General features: G+C 37.6%; 1 protein-coding gene across 3 annotated transcripts in view; it reads right to left on the reverse strand.

Moving 5' to 3' along the window:
• Positions 1 to 19,478: 19,478 nt before the first annotated feature.
• The window catches only part of LOC136885284 (uncharacterized), a 42,123-nt gene continuing 34,444 nt past the window's right edge, over positions 19,479 to 27,157 (reverse strand). For 2 of the 3 annotated variants that reach the window (XM_067157792.2, XM_067157791.2), the window contains one exon: positions 20,486 to 20,708. In XM_067157792.2, the coding sequence (XP_067013893.2) occupies positions 20,613 to 20,708 (96 nt within the window). In that variant the 3' untranslated portion in view covers positions 20,486 to 20,612. Of the gene's footprint in view, positions 20,709 to 26,139; positions 26,187 to 27,157 lie in introns of all 3 variants that reach the window. The other variant, XM_067157790.2, reaches the window with a different exon arrangement.

Here is a 27,157-nt window from a genome sequence, read left to right on the forward strand (position 1 = left end):
ACTATTGAGATGTCTCTGGCATGCGAGGAACACCTACCGCATGTTAGGACATCCCCTACCTCAATTCTAATGTACTAACACATATTCTACTATCTACAGCTAACTAAACTAAGAGAAAAAAAGACACTGACTGCACGCAGAATTCCCTAGTAAGGAGAGAACCATCCCACCCAGCACTGCTATCAGCCACTCCTCTCTGGTCAGATGTTACCCCTACCTATAGCTCGTGCTTCCCTCTTTTGCGTGACAAATCGTAATGGCGGTTGACCAGTCCATCATACGATGCGTCATGTTTTTATCTACTGCTCCGCCTATAATCGAGTCGTCTTACTTCATACCTTCCCCCATCTTGATTCACTTGATCTTCTGTGATCGGACATGCTTCATCTTTCACCATGGGATGGGACTGTACACCTCACCCGTCTACATCTTATACCCCTCCCCCCTTCCATCCCAATCTTCCCCTCTCACTTCTTCCTTGCCTCTGTTCATCTCTCTTATAATACTTATACGTTGTCTTTTACACTGCTTGGTTTCGTTCAACCACTACACCCTATAGTTCATATTTAAACACTATTTACAAACATACTTGTTGACAATTCTCCATATCATTATTCCTCGAGACAGTGTTGTAGTTTTGTAATAATATTATTTGTTTTGCATCCATTCCTACTGCTAACAGATGCAATTATGTCTGATTTTCATCCTGAGGGTGTTATTGGATATGCCAGAAGCGAATGGTATGACGTTTGTCACATTTCAATATCTTCAAATACCAATCACATTATTGTTTGTATTAGTCACTGTGCCACCATGGTCGGGTTTTACAGATTTGCATTTTGGATAATGATTGTGTGTGGCTATTCGAAACTTTGTAAACCTGAAACTCCGTTGAGGATCAGTGGCATTGCTGTGTACAAGCAACTGTGTTATTATGCTGGAGGACAGAGTTTTGTGAGTGGAAGGAAAGTTGGGGCAGTACAATCATTCAATCCCTGAGCCAAAAGGCATGAACCATTTGTGACCATTTGTGGCTTCCAAAGACTAACTAGCTCATCACTCAGCCTTTAAGCAAGGATATGTTCAACTAATAGAGTATGATTGTGAACTGGTGGAGTTAGGTGTGTTAAATCTTAAAATATTTCCTGCTGGTGTATAAAGTCAGATTTAGGGTAATTTTCTGTTCTAGAAAACAAAGGAGGGAGGTGAACTCACATGCTCCCAAAATACCCTTCTATTATTTTTGTAGATATTGTTCCTATGTCAAATGCCTGTCTTGTTTTACTGTACTGTGAAGATAGGGAGATCTTGCATAATTATCTTAAAAATTGAAATACACTGTATCACATGAGTCTTCTATACTTGAAACTGAAGTTCTTTTTTGTTTACACATTGGCCAGTACTAGTTATTGTTAGTCAGATACTTTCATTCTTGAAATAAAATAGTGAGATATACATTTCTACATACAATATTATTTATATCAGCATTTCTATGTTAGCACTATATAATTTTAAATACAATTAAAAATGAAATTGTGTTATGTAGTTCTAGTAAGTAGGTGCACATCTTTCCACAAACCAAATGTTAAAACAAAATGCCATTTTCTTGCATAATACTACCGTACAACAACCACTTACCAGGCAATATTGCTAGCCCCAAAGAATGAGTCATGTGAAATAATTGTATTTTTTTAATGTTTGCTACTGGGCAAAACTGCCATGTGGTTAGGGGCATGCATCTGTGGCCTTGCATTCGGGATGTAGTGGATTTGAATCCTGCTGTCAGCAGCCCTGAAGATATTTTCTGTTGTTTCCCATTTTCATGCCAGGCAAATGCTGGGGCTGTACCTTAATTAAGGCTCTTGCTGCTTCCTTCCCACTCCTAGGCCTTTCCTATCACCTGTCTGTGTTGGTGTGATGTAAAACAAATTCTAAACAAAAAATTAAATATTTACTATGTTCTACAACTTTTAGTGAGCATTTAAGTGCAATCTACAGTTTTGTCAAAGATTACAATACATGGCATATTAAAATAAGAGTTACAAGCTTACCTCTTCAGTTATAGATTCATGACTCCATTGTTGATTAGTACGATCAGTTTCTTTGTAGCAACTGTGAGAGCACTCAAACTGTGAAAAACTCATCGTTTTAAATGAATATCCAACAGTGTTGCAATGGAACATATTTCATTCTCTTCAGTGTCTTTATATTGTTTCAACTGTTACATTCGCAGAGTGATAGTACCTTATGTGGACTGCTGCAAATACCACCTCTTCTTTCGGTTAATCTCATTAAGGAGGCTTTTAGTGAAGATTGCATATCTTTTCATAATGATTATGAGGGTAATTAGGGACTAGGACAATGATGTAAAGGTGAGAGCATGTAAGTCACAGGTAAGACTCCAGTTAGAGTATGGTTCTAGCATTCGGGACCCTAATCAGGATTATCAGTTCGAGAGCTGGAAATGATCCAAAATAAATCAGTATGATTTATTCATTGCAGCTGATTTCTGACAGAAAAATCAAGCTTAAAATAATAATACTCAGCATCAGTATAACGTAAAAGAAAATGCAGGCTTTGCATGAGGAAGGAATGCTAATGATGGGATCTAAGCTACCAAAACAAATAGCATGCCTCTGAATGGCCACAAAGTAAGGATTCAAGGTAAAGTTGAAGAGCAATTTAATAATTTATAAATTACATCTTAGCATTACCAGTAACAAAACATCTCTCTAATAAGGAAATAAAAAGCTTAAAATAACGAAAAGGAAAGAAGCTGGATTAATTTAAAGAAAATAAAATACTAACAATAAATTATACCTGAATATGGTATAGTAAAATACTTAAAATAAATAAATTTAAAGTTAGTAATTTAAAAAAGCAATGATTAGAATAAGGATGTACAGGTGAGAGCATATAAGTCACAGGTAAGACCCCAATTAGAGTATAGTTCCAGTATTTGGGACCCAACCAAGACTAAAAAGCTGCATAAACTTCGTGCATAATACCAAGATGCAGGAAAGATGAAAATAAGCATTAAACACCAAGAACATAGAAAAAATTCGCTTAGCATTCTAGTCGGAATAAAATAAAAGCAATTACTACACACAATCACATTTCAAAACTTGAATAAAGTTAATTAAATTCAGGCAAGCTAGGATGCGTCATGCCCAATCCGAACATGGAAATGAACCCATAAGCGACAGATGTACCAATCAGGTTATGCCTCCCAATAAGAAGGGAGCAACAATGTATTAGATAATCACAAATGGTGGCCATTGTTGAAATGATGCTAGCCTAGGGTGACCAGGTTACAAACATGAAAATATGGGACAATTCGACTGCTGTCGATTATTAGACTCTATTTAAGATTAGAATTTTTTAAACATGAGCCACAGACCTCACAAAGGGTGCCATTTATTTATAGAAAACAAGTACTGAATATGATTATAATGATGATGATTATTATCAATATTTAAAATGAAAAAGTTCCAATTCTAGTACATAAAACGCTACAAAACAGAAACTTTTCCCCTTGCGAAAACTAATTATGGATATGTCTTTCAGTAAATAAAACTCATATACCGTATTGATAATGAACAATTTATTCACATCATTTCATAGAGCTTCTTTGGCATCCGAAGATTACGGTAATGACTAATGTGACGTCACTTAAGTCACATATTTTGTCACGTTACACAAATTTTCGGATGAAACGTAGCCATTATGTGGGATTATAAGTTGCCATTTATACATTTTGTTTGTTACATTTAGTGCCAGCCAAACAAACTGTAATTACTCTCCACAATAAGAAATGTACATCAGAGCTTTGTGATAAATAAAGTTTAAACGTGGTATTTAGAAATATATGGGTCGCTTCACGAAGAATATGTGTCCCGTGTATTTTTTGCTGGGATAATGGTACTCTTTAAAGAAATAAGGGACACTTTCATAAAATGAGGTACGTCTGGTCACCCTATGCTAGTACAAATTTTACACTCAGATAGGTATATTGCACATAATTGACGTTTAAGTCTAAGGCCACATTTGTATTTTTTCCACGCTCGGTTACCATGATTGAAAATTATACTCGGCACTATAACACAGCACAGCTCACCAATTTTAACTTGAACACATTTGAAAGAATTAATGCATCAACTTATTCATATCAGTGGAGTCCCATACCGCCACTTCACGGCTACATCTTAAAATAATGAATTAATTTACTGAATTACACCATGTATTACCGGTAACTAAAATTTCATGCTTGAAGCATTGCAGACAAATTCTTTGACACACAATAAACATCACATGACCGAGCAAATGGCTGTGCGTTTTTGGTCACACGGTTATCAGCTTGCATTCAGAAGATAGTGAGTTCAAACCCCACTATCGGTAGCCCTGAAGATGGTTTTACGTGGTTACCAATTTTCGTACCAGGAGGAAGTAAGTAAGTAAGGTCATGGTCGCTTTCTACCCACTCCTAGCCCTTTTGTATCCCATTATTGTTATAAGACATGTCTGTGCCACCGTGATGTAGAGCAGATTGTAAAAAAACACTAAATAAACACGTTTTTCATTGAATTACTCTTATATACATATTTAAAAATCCCTATTCCATCATTCATAGTGACACTGAGCAGACGAGAATATTTTAAAGACCTGTAATACTACCAGTTATAGATTGTTATATCTCATTTACAAGAAAAATATAATGAACCTTTCACAACCACAACTTTTATACCTTTTTAAAGAAAAATAAGTTTTTGTCAGTGAAGTTATTGTCTCATAGCCATGATTATGTAAGTACACAGATATATCTATAGGAATGAGTTTGAAGTACATACATCCTGACTTCTGTTGCCTTCCGACTGGTACCAGATATGGGTTTTAAGAACAATGCAATGCTGTTTAGTGAAAAATGGTATCTTTCAGTAAAATAAATGAATCATTTCTTTTTCATTCTGGGGTGTGAAAATACACTAAATAAATGAAACTTTTTTTCCATTGTGGGGTGCAAAAACACATTACTTGCATCAAACACAAAAAAGTAGACAGTCTGTCTGTGGACTGTCGTTAAAGCGTTATATTTATGACCTGAAATGGTGGTTGTCAAACAGGAGAAAAATACTTTTACCATCAGAACATTGGCTAGCGGGGTGGTGGAGGTGAGGTGATGTAGAATTTCTTATCATTCGAGTGCTTGCCAAATCCTGGATTAAATTCCAAACCTCTGAAGGCAACTGACACATTTGATGGTGATTTATTTTGAACAGTTGTGTGCAGTTTCCTCAAGAGTACGCAGATCCATAGACGTCAAAGTACAACTTTGAGCTATAACTGCACTAAAAATACTACAATACCTGTTCTGATTCCTTTAGAATGTTGTATAAAACCTGGAAAGTGTAATTTTTTGTAAGATGTATTAATACTCCATTTAGAAAAACTAAATTTATTACAAACATCAAAACTGCTCCTCCTCAACTTACCATTGATCTGAATAAAATTGCAAGAGTAAAGGAATTTAAGTACTTAGCTGAATGGATCACTGAAAATGGCAATAAAAACTTCAAGAATTCAGAAAACTGAAATTGCTTCTCAATACACAAGAATGTTTATTACAAAACATGCTTGTTGTCATTACTTAACAGCGATCAAACCTGAAGCTCTTCATGCTTCAGAATTGCTCAATTTATGTCATAAAAAAATTAAAGAAACAATGAGAGATTAAAGAAAGGAAAACCATGAGAAAAATCTTAGGGCCAAGAATAAAAAATGGAATATATTATCCCAAACCGAACTTAAAATTACATTTCAAAATGTCTAAACTTACAGATACAGAGACACTGCAACGAATTCAATTTTTAAGCCATTTGGAAAGAATCAATAACAACAACCATACTAAACAAATACACTTATTTCTTGCATTGTTTGCAAATCAAATATACAAGATCAAAATGATATAAACCTGCTGAACTAGGATCAACATTTATACAGAATAGGAATACAGCCAGGAAAATTGTTCACACAATGGAATTTGAGGAAGAAGATAATAAACCAACATGACATACTTGGTCGAGGAACAGAAATCACAACAATCAATGAAATGAACTATCGGGCAAGAAGGAAAGCTCAACAAGTGTTGATTACGTGTGGTCCTAAGTGACCCGTTCATGCGGAAGAAGATGTCCACCCAGAATTTCCAATTACTTTATCGATAGTAATTTCGACTGTCGAAGACAGGCTTAGGTACTATTTGTAATAAATATTAGGCCCACATTATATGCCAAATATGTCACCTGATTCCAGTCGAAGACTGGTGGAATAATGCCCCACATACCTCCAAGCTCGTATTTGAATTGCGCCATCTTGAGAGGTCTGTCACACTACTCACTGGCAATAATTTATAAAACATAGAAGTAATGCATTACCTGTACTAGAATGAACTTTGAAACATACAGGGGAAATGGAGGAACCAGGCGAGAACCTGTCCCACCTCCGCCTTGTCCAGCATGATTTCACCATACCACGAAAAACATAAAATCAAGCAATTTCCTTAATTGTGCTCAAAGTTGAATGGCTAAAGGGCCTGGAAAGGTTTCAAATTGTGAGTCTTGGATAGGTCTATCAAATTAAAAAAAACAAATTTTGAAAATCACTATGGTTCATGTTTGTGGGTTACTGTAGTCACATCCTAGTTCATGAACCATGGGCAACGGCTGAGTGGCCTAGTAAGTGGTCCTGAGAGTCGGGATACCAATTGCTATGGAATGGGAGTGGGCATCTCGGACATATTCTGAGTCGTGGCCCTCCTCGTGCTGGTGGTCCATAACCAGTTAGAGGAGAGATCCTCACTTGGACTATGTGCAAGTAGGGCAGCATCCTGCTTCATGAATTTACCGAGCTCAGAACACTTTAAGCAAGCCTCGGACCTATGGAAGTAACGGAGTCCCACTCCCATTTGACAGGCGAGCGACTCCTTGGAAACAACTTGGCGAATGAAATGGCATTCGATGGGGAGCTATCAATATTAATGGGGCTTATGGAATAAAGAAGGTAGAACTGGCTGAGTCAGCAAAGAGGATGCATCTGGATGTGCTAGGAGTAAGTGATATTCAGGTAAGGGGAGATAATGTGGAAGAGATAGGAGAATATAAAGTGTACTTGACGGGTGTTAGAAAGGGAAGGGCAGAGTCTGGGGTAGGGCTCTTTATCAGGAACACCATTGCACGCAACATAGTTTCTGTTAGGCACGTAAATGAGAGAATGATGTGGGTAGATTTGTCAGTGGGAGGAATTAGGACAAGAATTGTGTCCGTGTACTCACCATGTGAGGGTGCAGATGAGGATGAAGTTGACAAGTTTTATGAAGCATTGAGTGACATCATGGTCAGGGTCAACAGCAAGGATAGAATAGTGCTAATGGGTGATTTCAATGCGAGAGTTGGGAATAGAACTGAAGGATACGAAAGGGTGATTGGTAAATGTGGGGAAGATATGGAAGCTAATGGGAATGGGAAGCGTTTGCTGGACTTCTGTGCTAGTATGGGTTTAGCTGTTACGAATACATTCTTCGAGCATAAGGCTATTCACCGCTACACATGGGAGGCTAGGGGTACCAGATCCATAAAAGACTATATCATAACAGACTTTGAATTCAGGAAATCTGTTAGGAATGTACGAGTTTTTCGCGGATTTTTCGATGATACAGACCACTATCTGATCTGTAGTGAACTAAGTATCTCTAGGCCTAGGGTAGAGAAATTGAAATCAGTCTGCAAACTAATAAGGGTAGAAAGTCTCCAGGACGAGGAAATTAGACAGAAGTACATGGATATGATTAGTGAGAAGTTTCAAACAGTAGACAGTAAGCAGGTTCAGGATATAAAAAGTGAATGGGTGGCATACAGGGATGCTGTAATAGAAACAGCAAGGGAATGCCTAGGAACAACTGTGTGTAAAGATGGGAAAAGGCGAACATCTTGGTGGAATGATGAAGTGAAAGCAGCCTGTAAATGTAAAAAGAAGGCTTATCAGAAATGGCTCCAAACAAGGGCCAAGGCAGACAGGGATTGGTACGTAGATAAAAGAAACAGAGCAAAACAAATAGTTGTTGAATCCAAAAAGAAGTCATGGGAAGATTTTGGTAATAACCTGGAAAGGCTAGGTCAAGCAGCAGGGAAACCTTTCTGGACAGTAATAAAGAATCTTAGGAAGGGAGGGAAAAAGGAAATGAACAGTGTTTTAGTGGAAAGGATAGTAAATAAACTCCACTGTCATAAGGCAGCAGGAATAGATAAAATTAGACCTGAAATGGTGAAGTACAGTGGGAAGGCAGGGATGAAATGGCTCCATAGAGTAGTAAAATTAGTGTGGAGTGTTGGTAAGGTACCTTCAGATTGGACAAAAGCAGTAATTGCACCTATCTATAAGCAAGGGAACAGGAACGATTGCAACAACTACCGAGGTATCTCATTGATTAGTATACCAGGCAAAGTATTCACTGGCATCCTGGAAGGGAGGGTGCGATCAGTCGTTGAGAGGAAGTTGGATGAAAACCAGTGTGGTTTCAGACCACAGAGAGGCTGTCAGGATCAGATTTTCAGTATGCGCCAGGTAATTGAAAAATGCTACGAGAGGAATAGGCAGTTGTGTTTATGTTTCGTAGATATACAGAAAGCACACGACAGGGTACCGAGGGAAAAGATGTTCGCCATACTAGGGGATTATGGAATTAATGGTAGATTATTAAAATCATTCAAAGGCATTTATGTTGACAATTGGGCTTCAGTGAGAATTGACGGTAGAATGAGTTCTTGGCTCAGGGTACTTATAGGAGTTAGACAAGGCTGTAATCTTTCACCTTTGCTGTTCGTAGTTTATATGGATCATCTGCTGAAAGGTATAAAATGCCAGGGAGGGATTCAGTTAGGTGGAAATGTAGTAAGCTGTTTGGCCTATGCTGACGACTTGGTCTTAATGGCAAACTGTGCCGAAAGCCTGCAGTCTAATATCTTGGAACTTGAAAATAGGTGCAATGAGTATGGTATGAAAATTAGCCTCTCGAAAACTAAATTGATGTCAGTAGGTAAGAAATTCAACAGAATCGAATGTCAGATTGGTGATACAAAGCTAGAACAGGTTGATAATTACAAGTATTTAGGTTGTGTGTTCTCCCAGGATGGTAATATAGTAAGTGAGATTGAATCAACGTGTAGTAAAGCTAATGCAGTGAGCTCGCAGTTCAGCAGTATTCTGTAAGAAGGAAGTCAGCTCGCAGACGAAACTATCTTTACATCGGTCTGTTTTCAGACCAACTTTGCTTTACAGGAGCGAAAGCTGGGTGGACTCAGGATATCTTATTCATAAGTTAGAAGTAACAGACATGAATGTAGCGAGAATGATTGCTGGTACAAGCAGGTGGGAACAATGGCAGGAGGGTACTCGGAATGAGGAGATAAAGGCTAATTTAGGAATGAACTCAATGGATGAAGCTGCATGCATAAACCAGCTTCGGTGGTAGGGTCATGTGAGGTGAATGGAGGAGGATAGGTTACCTAGGAGAATAATGGACTCTATTATGGAGGGTAAGAGAAGTAGAGGGAGACCAAGACGATGATGGTTAGACTCGGTTTCTAACGATTTAAAGATAAGAGGTACAGAACTAAATGAGGCCACAACACTAGTTGCAAATCGAGGATTGTGGCGACATTTAGTAAATTCTCAGAGGCTTGCAGACTGAACGCTGAAAGGCATAACAGTGTATAATGATAATGTATGTATGAAAATCACTTCCGGCCTAAATGCAGTTCTTGAAATACAGCCTAAAATTGCTTGTTTCCTTACTAGCATTCTGTTTGATTAAATCCTAACCAAATTAATTTATTTACATAATTCTTTCTGTAATGTGTTCCTTGATTCGATGCCCTCAGTTTTTTTTTTTTTTTTTTTTTTTTTTTTTGAAAAATGTGCATGACTAATGTAGTTATAAGGGCTTAAGTGAAAGTCTGCATTCCCTCACATTAGCACTCATAGTGGTGCTTAAGTGAAACAATGCCTGGCTCACTTTAGTGCTCGTTGTGGTAGAACTAGGCAAACTGCTAATCTAAATGGCTGTATAATAAAGGTTAAGAAAAGGATTGTAATTTTTAGGAATAAAGAAAGAATATATTCTCAATCTTTATTATATTTTATTAACATAAAATTTGTAGCTCATATCCCTAGGATGTTTTCAACATTGAGTTGCTTATCTGAAAGGCTAGTATTGTGGGTTTTCATAAATAAAAATAAAATAAAAATTATATTATTAATATCACCACCGGATTTGACGGGCAGATATGGTTAGCTTAGCTGGTAGCTTCCCACCTGAAAGGGTGATGTTCAAAACCTGAAGACTCCCGGTCGAGGTTTTCATCTCGAAAATCACATGGAGTTAGGAAAGGCAGAGGTCTTATATCCCCGGTCAAAACCGAAAATGAGCTCGGGTAGCTCCAGCGACCCCAGAAATAGCTGGGATTACCTGAAGAAGATTATTATTATTATTATTATTATTATTATTACTAGTAAAAGATTATTAGCCTGACAGAAAATATGTTTATATCATCATGCAGCATATTTAAGCAGCAGCATCACCTTACCTTGTGCAGCAGTAATTAATCTGTATCGAGTGGTTTCACACCCAAGTCAGGGTCAGCACATGAACATCTTCACTAGAGCTGGAGTTGTCATCATTGAGGTTGATCACAATTTTATCATGAAGACATACTATGAGGTTATAAGCTTCCATCTATTTCAAGTGATCTACATAATTTCTCAATTGTTCTTAATTCACTTTACGCATTTCGGACAGCAACAATATTCGCTTGGAAATGCCTATCAACAGTCTTTTTTTCTTTATTTTGTTACAATTTGCTTTACGTCGCATCGACACAGATAGGTCTTATGGCGATGATGGGATAGGAAAAATCTAGGAATGGGAAGGAAGCGAGCGTGCCCTTAATTACGGTACAGCCCGAGCATTGGCCTGGAGTGAGAATGACAAACCACACAAAACCATATTCAGGGCTGCCGACAGCTTAGTTCAGACTCATTATCTCCCAGACGCAAGCTCACAGCTGTGCAACCCAAACCGCATGGCTACATCGCGTGGTGTTATAAAGAAACAGAGTCATTTCTCTCTCACCAGATGTAAGAATCTTGCGTTTCTTTTTCAACTGATAACAGTCTGGTGAGTTTTCTTTCAGAACAATTGCATGAAGGTCTATGTACACACAATAATATTCAATAATAAGAAAGAGTAAGAACAAACATATAAGAGGCTCAAATAAATGATAATTAGCACAAAATATGCAAATATGGTGTTTTTTGTAGCGAATCACACTGATAAAATTTGCTCACTACTGTTTTAAATGAACTATGGTAGTAACTGCACACAAGTGATCAAGACATCTACTGAGTAAGTATGGCAGCTCCGCGTTGTCGACATCATTGCCGTAAGTCATGTAAAATAAATTCTATTATCCCTTGTATAATAATGTGTTTTACAGGTATGCTGTAGTATAATACGTATATTTAACTTATGTGTTTGACAGACTGAAGAGTTTTTAAGTTAAATTCAACTGAGTGGACACTGGAAAGTGTGGCTTTCTGATTAACAAAGTAATTCATGTTCACAAATGGTATGAAACGTGCGCCCCCTTGACCATCTCCTACCATGTGACAACAATGCAGGCACAGCCCTGCTCACCCGTGTTTTCTGGTTTAGTCTGCTCAAAACATTGCTCACGGTATAGGTGCAGAAACACTGCAGTTTCCTCTAATAAACAAAGTGATAGAGCATTCAGACCTTGAAATGCAGAACAGCATAGAAGGAGCGCGCTGTTACTACATCAACTCCTGAAGACTACGCTCCTGTGTAGCTCAAAGACTGTGTCACCATTACACATTTATTGTTCAGTAAATATTCAACATTATTAAATGGATATTTAAAGGATGGTAAATTAAGTACAACTCACCTTGAACAAACCATTGTTATCAGTTAGTGGATGCAAGGCTTGATGTTCCCGCTTTGGATGCACTGGCTTCAAGAGATGAAGTTGACGATGACGGCGATGAAGAAAGTTTTTAAAAAGTGTTCATCATTGTCGTCCTGTAATTCATCTGCTTTCCACAAATCTTCTATTATTTTACGTGGATCACGTAATTTGACGAGTTGTCCAGCACAATATTCTTATCCGCATTGGTTATAAAATCATCCACATTATTTTTATTGAACGATACCAAATTTAGGTATTCACCTGGGCCCGCATCATCTCTAAAAGGTCATACTCATGGAGGTAAGGCAAAAGATGGAGAATCTATAACTTTAGCCATTTTGTCTATTCTCTGTTTATAATGTGAAAAGATATGCAACAATTCCCACTTTAGCATCCCGTTCTCAAAAGAGATTTGTTTTTAATGTAACCACTGTACAAAGTCATCTTTACACCAAGAAGCTACCAGCAAAGGTTCTCACTAACGGGAATATCCAGCATTATCTAGCAAGATCATGGCACCTTCAGCAGTGTGATATAGACGTTGATTCCCATATGGAACCTGAAATATTTGGCCAGAATGAGTAAATTTATAATACCAATATAGTTGGCCCATTATTGGACATCATAAATTTTCCAGCTAACTCATTCCTGGTTGCCCGTGTTTCACCCCAGTGTGCTAAGTTGGGCTCATCAGTTGGTTAATAGCACACCTACTAAGATGCATGGGGCAAAACAGTGGCAAGCAGGAATGACTTAGCTGAAAAGTTTATCATTTTTAATAACGGACCAACTATATTGGTATATTCAGCAGTGTTTGATAACAGTAAGTTGTTCTGCAAACCACTTTTCATAAATTATACCGGTCATTTCCTTATGATTGTCTACTGTGTTTTTGTGGTGTAAAAATGTTAGTTGAGCATTTAGGACAAAACAATTTTCATTACCGGCGTGAATCAGTGTGAATTGCGGTCCTCGGCCTTTCGATAATCTAAGTCAGGGAGCAAAATCTGAAGGAAATAGTAGGGGAAGAGAGTGAAAGGATCAGAGGTCTTAACTACTAGTCTTCATTTGAGGCAGTAGCCTACCGGTAGAGGAGGGGTATACAATTCCCCTGTAAGTAAATTACCCCCTCTGCCAGAAAAACATCAATTTCAAACCTTTTTTTTGAATTATGTTATTGTAACAAGAATCATAAACACTGGGAACTTATTCCTCTTAGGTGATTATGTTTCTTCCATTAGCCTCTACATCTATATATATATAAATGAATGTATATTTGTATGTATATATGTATGTAAATGACACATCTCCTCCTAAACCACTGGAGGAAAATTAACAAAACTTGGTACACTGATAACTTATTATCTGGAAATGAGCACTGTGAGGGTAATCTAACTCCAGCACCCTAAGGGGTGGGGGTCAGGGGGGCTAATTTATAAAATTAATCAAAAATAGTGTCAAAACCATAGTTTCTGGGTTCACTGAGATCAATAGTGACGCTCCAGATTTTTAAAGTCCAAGTTCAGCCCCCTTCGTAATGGTGGGAGAGGGGGGAGTGATATAAAAAATTAATTGAAAACAGTGTCAAATTCGATTTCGGTGTCCCTGAGATGAATAGTAACACTCCGGGTTTTTAAAATTCCAACTTCATCCCCCTTTGGAGTGTGGGGGGGGCGAGGGGGTTGATATATAAAAATAATCGAAAATAGTGTCGAATCCATAGATTTCAGTGTCGCTGAAATGAATAGTAACACTATGGATTTTTTATAAGATCAAGTTCAGGCCCCACTGTGGTGGGGGCTAAAGGGGGCATAGAGAAAAAGCTAATCAAAAGTAGAGTTTAATCCGTACTACTTTTTTTGGTCGCTGATGTGAATAGTGACACTCCGGATTAACCCCTTGTGGTGGGGGTTGAGGGGGAGTGAGATATAAACATAATCGGAAATAGTGTCGTATTATAAGTAACAAATCTCATATCTTCCGTATTGAAGATAACAATAAGTAAATTTCTTTCTAGAATAAAATTTACTGTGTCCACCTGTTCAGTGCAATTATATTCTGTAGTGATTATATCCTATATGAATCACATATACTAATTAGGTACATGTTTTGCCCTAGTTTTGGGCATCTTCAGCCTAATGATAATCTTAAGGTTAAGTTTTTAATCCAATTAAACACTTGAACTTAAAACTAAACACAATGGTCTTGTACTTAAATTTATTGGAAACCTACTCATTCACCTATAACTATTAATGATTCATACTTGCACCTAAGACCCAAGCCTTTCATAGTCTAATATATAGGACACAAAAATTCCTCTTTCGCCAGAAGATTTGGAAATAGAACTAAAAAATAGAACTAAATTATATAAGACAATTAGCTCAGTTCAATGGCTTTAAAATAAATATGATCAATCGGTTAATTAGTAAGATCAAAATTAGATTATCTTCCAATCTAGCACCAGATAAATCTAAGAAAAGTAGCTACGTCATATTTACGTATAACAGCCCAGCTATTCACCAGATCACTGATGTTCTAAACAAAAAAACATCAACATAGCCTTCAGGACAGTAAATAATAACCAATCATATTTATCAACCACAATAAGGTCAATAATAATAACAACGTTTACTCAAGGTCTGGGGTTTATAGATTAAAGTGAACGCAGTGTGGGTTCATGTATCTTGGTCAAACAGGGGGAAGCTTTTACACAAGGTATATGGAACACTACAATGCTTCCAAACATAACAAGTATTCAGCCATGAGCCAGCATATGAGTGAAACGGGGCATAAATTCACCTCAATAGAGAAAGATTTGATGATCGTTAGAAGCCTAGATAAGGGGAAATTATTGAGTGAGATGGAAAACTTGTACATTTATTTGGAGCAAACTTATAATAAAGATAATAATTCTAACGGGGTCATTGACAACAAAAATCTGTTATATGAGGCAACTCCAAGATTAACACATTGCTGACCGGATGATTGACCTTGTCACATACCCTGTGGACCGGACATTTTTCTACTAAGCATACTAGGGTGCACTTGATTATAAAAACGTAAATAAATATTAAACCAGTCAATATTTTATCTTTAAAGTTAGTATGGGTACTCTTAAGTGCCCCTAGTAATAGTGGATCTGCCTTTACAAAACCATATTCAGCGTCAATTCCTAACACATCATTAATGTTTACATCGTTGCCGTCGGCAGAATCACTTGAATAAATAAGTACACTAGGTAAATTACGGCCTGTAGCGGCTTGAATATCACTTCCGCTATCACTCTCACACTCAGTTTCCACTAATTCATTAGACTATTTCTATTTGAACAATCATCGGCATATAATTCTTCTAAAATATCGTCAGCTAACACCGTATTCCGCGGGCGCTCCATCTTGTCATTGACTGAACCGGCAGAAAGAAAGTCAATGTTTCGAAACTAAATCAAAGAATAAAAGAGGCCGTGAATAAAAGAAAAGTGGCAGATATACATCTACGATTTATTCTACTCAATGTGCATGTCCGAAATAGTTCAAGATATGGTCAAGAGATGTCACAGGAAGACCGAAAACAATGTCGTGAATAAAACCGAGATTTCTCGGGGCCCGTCACCTACCGCTGGCGAGCGTACTACGAGATTTCTCGGGGCCCATCACCCATGTGTTAATCCAGACTGTAAATCAGAATAAAGTCCCCAGTATGTTCCAGTCACAGCACACATTCGTTCCAATTAACACGCCTAATGCTAGGCCCGCCCAATCCAATTTGAGGAACACCTCTCTAGCAATAGCACATGTACACAATGTACAACTCTCTCCCCTTTCCTCTCTGCACTGCACCCCTCCGTTACCGCATCAATACTTCACTAGAAGTAGAAAGGTTAGTCGTTCAGACGCAACCGGAACAAGTGGATCCAGCTAACATCCGACTGGATAAGTAAGTTCGTCCAAAATTATGGGCTATTACACTATTATCTTTATATATAGTGGGCTCTACGTTCATCATTCTAAATTATTTTCCTCTTATTCAGTTACAGACAAATACTCATGAATCATCCCAAAGGTAGAACAACGTACCAACAGGAATATCAATACGATAAGAATGGCACAGAAATTTCAAGAAACATTTTATCACATTAGCACCTAACTAATGAATGATTTGACAAAATGTTCCAACACACACGTTTTTAACTTCTAAGATAGTAACATCCAACTACGCTTCTTCCTAATGGGATATTCAAACTCAACAAGATCGACATTATACCACGGTTCTAGTTTTGTAGTTGCCATACTTACGACATAGGTGATCATAAGCAATCGAAACTGACTTTCAGCCTATTAGGTCGTATTACGTACATTTAGTATGTGTTGAAGGGATGTTAAGTACAGAACAAAAATTGTGGGATCCCACTGGTGTCTAGTTGGCCATTTTTGTTCTGTACTTAACCAAGTTCTCAACCTCACGCAGTACATTGAGGATGGTTTTGAAAATTGACAATTTACGGGGATAGCTTTCATTGACCTCAGTGCTGCATATGATACAGTGAACCACTGTATACTGCTTCAGAAGATCTTTACACTCACAAAAGATTCAAAACTTACCAGATTGATGTCAAATTTGTTGCAGAACTGCAGGTTTTTTGTGGACTTTCAAGGACAAAGAAGCAGATGGAGATCACAGAAAAATGGATTGCCCCAAGGGAGTGTACTGGCTCCATTGCTATTTAATATTTATACCAATGACCAACCACTCCCTAACAAAACAAGAAGTTTCATATATGCAGACGACCTTGCACTAGCCTGCCAGTGTGCAAGTTTTTAAGAGGTAGAACTCACACTTGACAGCGCTCTGAAGGAATTAGGCACATATTACAAGGCTAACCACCTAAAGCCGAATCCATCAAAATCTCTGCTTTGTGCTTTCCACCTCAAAAACAGAGATGCATCAAGGAAATTACATGTCTCCTGGAATGGAACCCCTTGAAACATTCTTTCACCCCAAAGTACCTAGGGGTAATGCTGGACTGCTCTCTCACTTTCAGAAAACTGTTCCAAAATGAAAGACAAAGTCAGTGCCAGAAACAACATCCTGAGGAAGCTGAGATGTATAAACTGGGGTGCAAAGGCACAAGTTCTTAGAACCACTGCATTGGGTCTGTGTTACCCTGCTGCAGAATACGCATCCCTGTGTGGTATAGATCATCCCACGCCAAGACTGTGGACCCTGCCCTGAATGGAGCTTGTAGATTAATCACAGGATGCCTGAAACCTACCTCTGTAGAAAAGCTATACTGTCTTGCTGGTGTTGCACCTCTAAGTATTCATTAAGAAGTCGCTGCTGATCAAAAACGACTGAAGGTTGAGGACGTTGAAGCTCATCCACTGTTTGGTCATCATCAATCTCAATCTAGACTGAAATCCAGGAAAAGTTTCCTCCAGACATCAAAGCCCTTGAAAGGCCCACCAGATAAGGCAAGATTTTCCTTGTGGAAATGTAAGCAGCAAGAATGGATGGAGCCGCGTGAACATCTTCAGGAAATATATGGAGAACCTGACTGGAACAAAAGATACATACCACATTTTTTCATCATTCAAGTCATTGAACCTACAACTAACGGAAATGCATCGTTACCAGCAGTGAAAAAATAACAATCACAGTGAATTAGGACAAGCTTAGTTCCATGCACTGAAGATTTTGCATATGGCATAACTTTCCATTATGTTAAAACATTCATACTCATTTATGTTTTAACATTTTTTTAATGGCATACAATACGGTTCGGTAGTCTGTACATAAATCCATATTCACAAATTTCAACCAATAGAATTCAGATTTCTTGACATTTGGCAAGGCTGCCACATTAGAGGGGGGTAGAACCAATCACAGAATGTGGAAGAAGGAAAGAAATTAATTATCTCATTACAGCTGTATCATAATTTAAAGTATGAACGTTCTTTAGTACCACTATATCAAGTAGATTTTAATAATAAGGTTATTTGTTTTACATTGCACTAACTACTTTTACAGCTTTTGTAGACACTGAGGTGCCAGAAATTAGTCTTGCATGAATTCTTTAATGTGCCAGTAAATCTTCCAACATGAGGCTGATGTATTTGAGCACCTTCAAATATCACCGGACTGAGCCAGGATCTAACCTGCCTAGTTCGGGTCAGAAGCCAGTCCCTCAGCCTTCTGAGTCACTCCACCAAGTCAGCAGATTTTCACATCCCAGAAAAGTACACCAAGTTCAGTTAGGAAACCCTCACTAATATCACTAACAGTAAAAGCAGAGTTCTGAAATCAGTAATGGCTCATGAGCTATTTGAAGTAAACATATTTAGCTCACTCATCCTATGTATCAGAAGAAAGTTCAGCACCAGAACAGCTCATTACGCAAATGTACAAAAGATCTCCATGCCGGGCTGAGTGGCTCAGATGGTTGAGGCACTGGCCTTCTGACCCCAACTTGGCGGGTTCGATCCTGGCTCAGTCCGGTGGTATTTGAAGGTGCTCAAATACGTCAGCCTCGTGTCGGTAAATTTACTGGCATGTAAAAGAACTCCTGAGGGACTAAATTCCGGCACCTCGCCATTTCCGAAAACCATGAGTAGTTAGTGGGACGTAAAGCAAATAGCATTCTTCTTCTTATTATTATTATTAAAGATCTCCATACCAGAGCAGTATTGTTGTGAAGTATATAATACATACTGGATTAAATTTTACAAGAGATACAAGAAACTACTTATAGCCAAACCAGGCATGTACTCACAGAACGGCAGAATTGCCTTGTTCTATGTTATACATGCATGCATGAATTATGGAAAACCAAATCTTTTAGGAAACGGTTTTCATAAAAAGTCACAGATAAATTTCAGATAATATGTTAGATTCATAGAGTATAGTAACATGGTATTTCTTACAATTACACTGAATTACTTTAATTATAAAACTTCATGGTAACTGTAGGAAACCAATGCTTTTACGTGTAATATTACAGCACTTTTCATATTTAATGCCTTCCCACTCAGACTTTTTTCCAAGATCACACAGCAACTAATCTCAGTCTGTCCAATGCTGTCTCAAGAAAATCCCACCTAAGTTCCAGATTATCCAATGTAGGAATGCAAAGAACTTCCTTTGTATCTAATGTGATAGAATATAGCTTAACCCAGTTAGCTCCTGTCATGCTGGTGGACAAAATAAGATTTTCAATCACCATAACTCTTGACGTCACATTTACAATAGTTATTCAATTTCAAAGAATGAAGAGCAAATTAAAAAATTATGTAATAATTGCATCGAACTCAATTTTGTTAATGGGCCCATGTAATACAGTTTGCAAAGTTAAAAACGGGTTTTCCGCGGCACTGTTGCAAAATCTATCGTGTCTTAAGACCAGCATGAGAGCACCAGTTGTGGAATAAAACTTCACCTGGGGAATACAGACCTCCGAGCTGACAGGATTCCGCCATTGCAAGTACACTGCGGAAACACTGGCTGAAACGAACGGTATGTTTGAGTTTGATGCTGATTTCTCGGTAAGGCTCTCGAGCCATTCTTAAATCACGTGCAAATTTATCAACAGTGCCGCACAAAGCCCAATTGAATTCATATATGAAGCGATCTGATTGGCTAATTTCAGCAGCTGATAAAATGGCAATGCTGCAAAACACAATTATTTCCTTCAAATTATTTATCAGTGTTACCAATCCTCTAATTACCCAATTTATGTTGTTCCCAAACACCCTGTACAAATGAAATGAAATGGGGTATGATGGGAATCAAAACCGGGGCCCCTGTAAACAAAGGCCAGCATGCTAACCATTTAGCCATGGAGCAGGACACACTATACACAATTACAACACTTATCGGAAATTGTATTTAATATTTTTAGAAAGTAACACACTTTATTTTTCCTCACAGTGGGTATTTAAATGAAGTTTTCCAGCATGTTTCGACATGTGCCTAGACAGTTGTGATTTATAAGAGAAGTCTTTATCACATTCGGGGCATACATGTTTACGTTTCTCACCGGTATGCAAGTATATATGTTGGCTCAAATTTTTTCTCCTCCAGAAGGTTTTGTCGCACTCATTACAGGCAAATGGCTCCTTACCAGAATGAGTTAACAAATGTGCTCGCAAGGTGTCACCTCGTGTATACCTACGACCGCACTGATTACAAAGAAAAGGTTTGTCGCTTGTGTGAGTTAACAAATGCTTAGCAAGTTTACACCGCTGTGCAAACTTTAATTCACAGTGAGTACATGGATACTTCTTTTCCTTTGAATGAATGTTTAGTAAGTGAGATTTCAACAATACATTTGTATGAAAACTTTTGAAGCAAATATTACATTTATGTGGTTTATCTGTACTATGTTGCTTTATGTGCCGTTTAAGATACGGCTCCCAAGCAAAAGTTCTCTCACAGAATGAACAGGCGAACGGTCTCACTGTAGAATGTGATGCCACATGCTTCTTAAAATTCCATTTCTGCGTAAACTTTCTTCCACAATGTGGGCAATAGTGTGACCTATCTTCTAAATGGACTACATTGTGTCTCCGCAATCCGGCTAGGCTAACGAACATCTTCTGGCACACCTCGCAGGCGTACATTCTCGTAGAGCAAGTAGCAGCCGTCGTTCCTAATGGTGACAGCGAAGATCGTTTTAGCCTGAAAATTATCATTAACATTTCAGAGAAGTGAACCAATTTTCAAGGTGCTATTTACAAATGTGACAGAAAAGTTTTTAGGTTCTGAATGGCAGTTTTCTATTGAATCATACAGATATTATTTGTCTATTTTGAAGATTTAAGCAGCTTTCATTAAGAAATCATGTATAGAATTGGTTTTAAAACTACTATATGAAAAGCCACAAAAAGATTTCATGAAAAATGTTCTTCATATTTTACTATCCATAGCTCTCCAGGGAAAACTGCATTTATCCCAAGAACAAACAGGCAATGGATTAAGCTTGAACCTTATTGCTTCGTTAACATTACGTAAACTACTTTGAATGTCTTTATAATCAGTAATACAATTACAATTTTCTTCTAACAAACAATAGGTATTGCCTAACAGTAAACACAGCCTATATAAAGTTGTGCCAAGTTACGGGAGTGCTGTTAGACAGGAATTCTATCACATTTAAAATTAAAGATTTATAGATGGTTGCTCGTTCCACAAAACTATACTGGGGTACTGCTGGTACGTCACAAAAAGACATGAACAACATCTCCATGCCATGGAAGCTACAATGCAGACTTCCGTGTAGCATTTTTAGTAGCTCCAATTAGTGATGAAATGACGGAAACTCGTTTGAGCCTGAAATGGTATATACTGTTAAGTAATAGCACATCGTACTAGATTTTAACCCTGAGGACTAGTGACCAAGGGGATGGCCAAGAAAGAGAAAGAGATGGTTAGGCAAACTACACGATGACATGAGCTTGGTGAGCATTACTCCAGTTGACGCCGAAGAACATTAGCAATGGAAAGCAAAATGCAAAGACCCTGCAAAGTGGGATAAATGCTACGGTGGGTAAGAAGAACTGCTCAAAATGCACAAATAACAAAAATAATGTAACAGATAAATGGGCTAAGCTTTCATATTCCAAAGTTATGCCCAAACAATAGTTGATGGTAACTGTGACCATATCACAGTGCACCTGACCAAGTAGGTCCTGCATTTTGCATTAAAAATACCCTGATTTGTTAAGAACAATGTATATGTGTGTGCTAAATGTATATATCTAGGCAGAAATGAATACATAAGATGCAATCATAAAATAAATGCATACATACACCAACAGACTATAGCGAGGGTAACTTCAGTTGCTAAAGACCATCAATACCAAACTGTAAGAAATTAGTTCATGAAAGGAAGTAGTCTGTGTGTGCTTTTCTTACCCTGACTTAATTAACTGGTGTGTAGTGGAGAAATTTCAAATTATAGTTTAAATGAAATATAACAGCTGAATTTTCAGCCCGAAATCTGGCTGGACACTCAAATACACAACAAACAGTGATCTGGTGATTTCCTTTTTATTTTTTATGACACACTGACATAGAGAGATTTTGTGATGATGATGGGTTAGGAATGAGCTAAGACTTGGAAGGAATCAATTGTGGCCTTAATTAATTGCCTGGTGTGAAAATAGGAAACCACAGAATAAGGTCTTCAGGGCTGGCAGCAGTTGGATTCGAACCCACCACCTCCTGAACGCAAGCTAACAGGTACGGGACCCAAACAAAGACATTTGCTCAGTTTATGTAGTTATACAGAAACCAAAAAGATCAATGGCTGTGCCATAATGAGGCATACAAGCACCAGGAGGAATGCAGCAGTTTGCCATTCCTTCCCTCACAGGGCCGGAAAGTGTAACTGCCCTATGGCCAGCACAATTCATGACGTCCTGATGTTGTTATTCAGTAGCACTCATGCGAGAGCAGCTTCCATTTTGCCACAACTACAATGAGATTATGACTGCAGTAGAAGCTACATTTTGCTCTAGGCAGTAAAAATACTGCATCCTTTAAAAAGAACCCACACAGTATAAATAATTATCAATAGTAGTTGTGAAAAAATGTGGTGAAAAACCAGTAAAAGTGTAGTAAGCTTGTATCTACTTGGAACTCCCGGGTTAGATTTCTGATTTCTCCCAGTATTTTAATCTTTGACTGAGGGTTGGAACAGAGCACAACTGAGAAGCAGTAGGCTCAGTCAAGGAGACGAGCAATATGGTAGAGGATATTTTCAAAGTGGCCATGTGGCAGACTACCTGTCTTAGAGATTTGTAAGAAGTGGAATGATGTAATGCAGTCAGTTGTATTCCTTTCTATTTGTAACCCCCCTCTTTTACTTCTAGTAAGACTGCTCACGGCAGCGTTAGAGTCCATTTACTGCAAAGGACCGAGTAGAGTCATTAGTAAATTGAATTTTAGATAAGAACTTACGAGTGCTACAAATGCAAAAGCAATAGGGAATATCCAGAATGGAATCTGTATTCATTAGTCAGCAATCAGTGAACTTAGAGCATAAGGACCCACTGTATCAACAAGTAGAGGCCAACTGTAGACACAGCACATCTATATACCAGGCGACACAGCACCAGGTGTGAACATGCAGCAGTTTCTATAATAGTAACTTCCTTTTACAAAAAATTGTACACCTCATGTGAAAGTTATTATACAACAAGTATGGTTTTAGAAATGGTCATGTGTTGGAATTTTGTCCTGAAGGAGTTCCTTAGTTTTGAGTAAACCTACCAACATGAGCCTGGCATATTTCAGCACCTTCAAAAACCACTGGACTGAGATGGGATCGAACCCATGAATCTGAACTCAGAAGGCTAGTGCTTCTATTGTCTATGTCACTCTGCCTAGCAGTTTTTAAAGAATTTTACCATATATTTTTTGGTGAGTTAGTTAAATGAAGTGTTGGTAAATGTTTGGTATAGTGCCCTCCACATAAATTTCAAAAATCAAATAAATTTTAATCATATAATCTGCCCCTAGGAAAATAATCAGAAATCGTGCAACATTTTCCATTTTACTCCAATAACAAGCACTATAAGTACAGGTATACACAGCAAATACTGAGAGGTGACTTGAATACAGTAAGCCTACATTTTGCATACACTACATAATGGGAGAATTAAAGTTTATCAATTTCAACTGAATTATCAATATGTGTACAACATCCATGAGAGGCAGAAAATGGAAATGCCCTTCAAAAAATTAGTTACATTTATTCAAGAAGTAGAGAAATATAAAGTAGGTAATGCAACTTGACTTGGGATCACGTAATATATGTCATGTACAAAAATTAGCAAGAAAGAATCCATGTTAAGACTTCTACCATAAGTTCAAAATGGAATTATTTCTTTAACACATCCATAAATGCTAAACATCTCATGCATACTTAAAGCTGTAATCTAACAATACAGTAGCCAATGAAAAATCAACTGTGCCATGGGAGTTATTATTCTGATTACTGAAACACATAGTTATTGCCAGAGCTGTTTTTAGGGAAGCAGGGAGAATACAGGAGGCAAATAACTGGCCATGTCCATAAAACTTTTTTAAAAAGTCTTGAATTCATAACAAGAAGGATATCATATAATGTAAATGAGCAGAGTGCCATACTGCTCTGAGCACTGTTAGTCACAATGTTAACTATTTCGGTTTTCAGGAAAATGTTTCGGATAACATTGCATCACCTGTTTTACCACATCATTTAGAATGGTATCAAACTATGGATTAGTTTCTGTTTATTTGACAGGTTTTGTATTTCCATCCTTGCGTATTTCAATGTATTTATGTACCCTATTTCAAACTGCTTAGCTCACAGATTGTTTTCGAACCTTGCAAATATTAAAAATTAATTGCTGTCAGTGGCGGCTCATGCTGAATAATGTTGGTGGTTTTGCTCTGTGACGCCAAGTCCATTGCAGGAAGTGTTATAGACAAATCTAAATTCGTACTGTATACAGAAAGTGTCAGCTGAGCTCGTGTGAATCCGTCCTCCAACCCCGCGGAAACGCTTTACTCCATATCTTACCAGTGTGAAGTTCTCGAAAATGTACTGAAATAATACCGGTAGATGTTCGTCTCAATTTGTAAGACCCCAATTTCGAGGGACATCAACAATATAAATAACTGACTTGTAAAAAAACAATTAAAAAGTTACAAAAAAATAAAGCCCCTCTTCCGCTTATCGAAAAAAAATGTTGACCTATCGACACATTCATATTTACAAACATTCCGAGACCTGCATACATCTTTGGCAGCCGGCTTTCTTAATGGAGGGGGAACATCATCTGATGGTACTAGCGTTTCTGTTTTCATTTTCATGACTACCTAACTTGGAAGAATTCACTACCATTACGGAGAAACATAGTCATTATTACTGTATATACTTGTAGTCCTAAGAACTCGCTCATTCGCTTCGTACGAGAGAATGTTTTCGGTCGTTGGATAGAATTTATGCTGAAGTTCTGGTCATTTACACCAAAGACAGAAAAATATGCATACCCCACTCATAAGACACGTTGTTTGAAGACTTAACATGGATAGTAAATTGATTTTGTGTTACTTAATCACAACCATCCTCTTTTATCACGCATTGATCCTGTATTTAAGCTATTTGGGCTTTCTTTCTACTGAACAGAAGCATCACAACTATACTGTAGTATCTGAGAATGTTGACATGTAAGAATTTTAAACCATATCAATATCCACACAGTTATATAAGTTCTCTATTTACACTGATGAGTACAATGGAGGGAGCTTTTCCCAAACAGCTGAGATTATATCGCTGCAGTGATTCTCTCACGGACGGTGGCGCTGTCTAGTGTATTATTTACTAACTCTATGGCCACGGGAATAGGTCAGACGTACTGCAAGGCGTGCAGTTCATACAGAACCTTATGGGCGACCCTTAGCCACCTATCGGAAGAGAGCTGTAATTAAGTGTGCTCTCCTAATGTTCTGTCATTCACAGTTCTAAACAGGGTTGCCAGATCACCAGCAACTGTATGGTATCAATCTTTGGCTCAATATAAACACTCAGTATGAGGGACGGGATTGCTAATCGCTATATATTACTCATTTATATTACTATTATCTTTCATAGTGGTGGTTCTGCAGCTCTGCAGATCGTATTATGGAGTCGCGCCTGATTGCTATCATATCAAACTAAACAGTACAAGGCCCTTCTTGCTATGCTAAGATTCACATCTATTATGGTATTACAAAGAAGCCATAGACAAATTTTCCAAAAGGAAAAAGCAAGATGGGAACCACTAGACTACTAAATCATCTCATTTTGTGGTGCATAGAAAACAAAGTTTGGGAAAATGGGGTGAAAGTGAAAAATGTATTGGGTTCATAGACACTGTAGTAATAAAATTCAAACCTGCATATTTCAAAAGTGGGGAATGACAATCATAGAATGCAGATCACACTCAGAATGCAGCTCAACAGAATGCAAAAGTTATGTGAACTGTGCTGCCAAGGAACAGGATGAACAGTTAGTATAACAGACGTATTCCTTAGTAGAAGAAAATGGCTAACATAAAGAGACAGGCAGAATTCAACTTACTCAGCATTGCTCTGCGTGCTATCCACTATACCTCTACCTTCTGTTACCTGAAAGAACACAGACTGTATTATTAAATATTATATTTAGTTTTGGATAGCTGGATTTCCAAAATTCTCTAAGTAAAATTTAGCTAAACCACAATTTTCAAAATTAATTCCAAGATTTTTAACATTCTGAAATGATTTCTTCCTATTTTGTTCTAAATGCAATGGTCAGACTAACAAACAACCCCAATGGTAAAGACTGTAAGAAGAAGATGGATTCCTTATTACAAAATTGAAATTATGACATACTTTTGCTATTTGTTTAATGCCCCTCTGAATCAGATGTGTCCTATGGTTATGATGGGATAAGACAGTTCTAGGTTTGGAAAAGAAGTGAGTGGCCTTTATTAAGGTAACCCCAACATTTATACTGTATGAAAATGGGAAACCATGAAAAATCATATTGAAGACTGCCAACAATGGGTTTCTAACCCACTACCTTCTGAATGCAGCTCAATGCTACAGATCTAAACCATAAAGCTAACAAATTTGGCTGAAATTTGTTTTCAGAAAGTATTTAAAAATAAATTGTCTGTTAATGACGAAGCACCGGGAAAGATGGTCATGTCAAATTTCATGCAATTACCTTGCAAACTGTAGAAGTTATGAGGTCAATGGTTTGAAAAATACAGGTCCAAGAAAACATGCATAAATGAAGATGAAGTGGGCTGGGGTTAGTTTAAATGTCAACCAAACTGGACACATGACAGTATATTTTAATTCATAACTAAGTTAATTTTATAGATATCTGAAATCTTCCTTCACAGATATAAATTTCAAAGTTAATTCCAATTCCTCCCACTTTCCGCTCACCCTCATGAATATATAATGGCATTTTAACCCTACAAGGTCCAAGGAGGGCCTCAGAGGCCCACAGTCAGAATAAATTGCTTTTTAGTAATGGAGTATATGGTTTTAAATTGTTGAGAATACATGATACTCTTATTTGAGTCATAAGTTAACTATCATAATAA

Source organism: Anabrus simplex, chromosome 14, assembly GCF_040414725.1.
Source record: "Anabrus simplex isolate iqAnaSimp1 chromosome 14, ASM4041472v1, whole genome shotgun sequence".
NCBI lineage: Eukaryota > Metazoa > Arthropoda > Insecta > Orthoptera > Tettigoniidae > Anabrus > Anabrus simplex.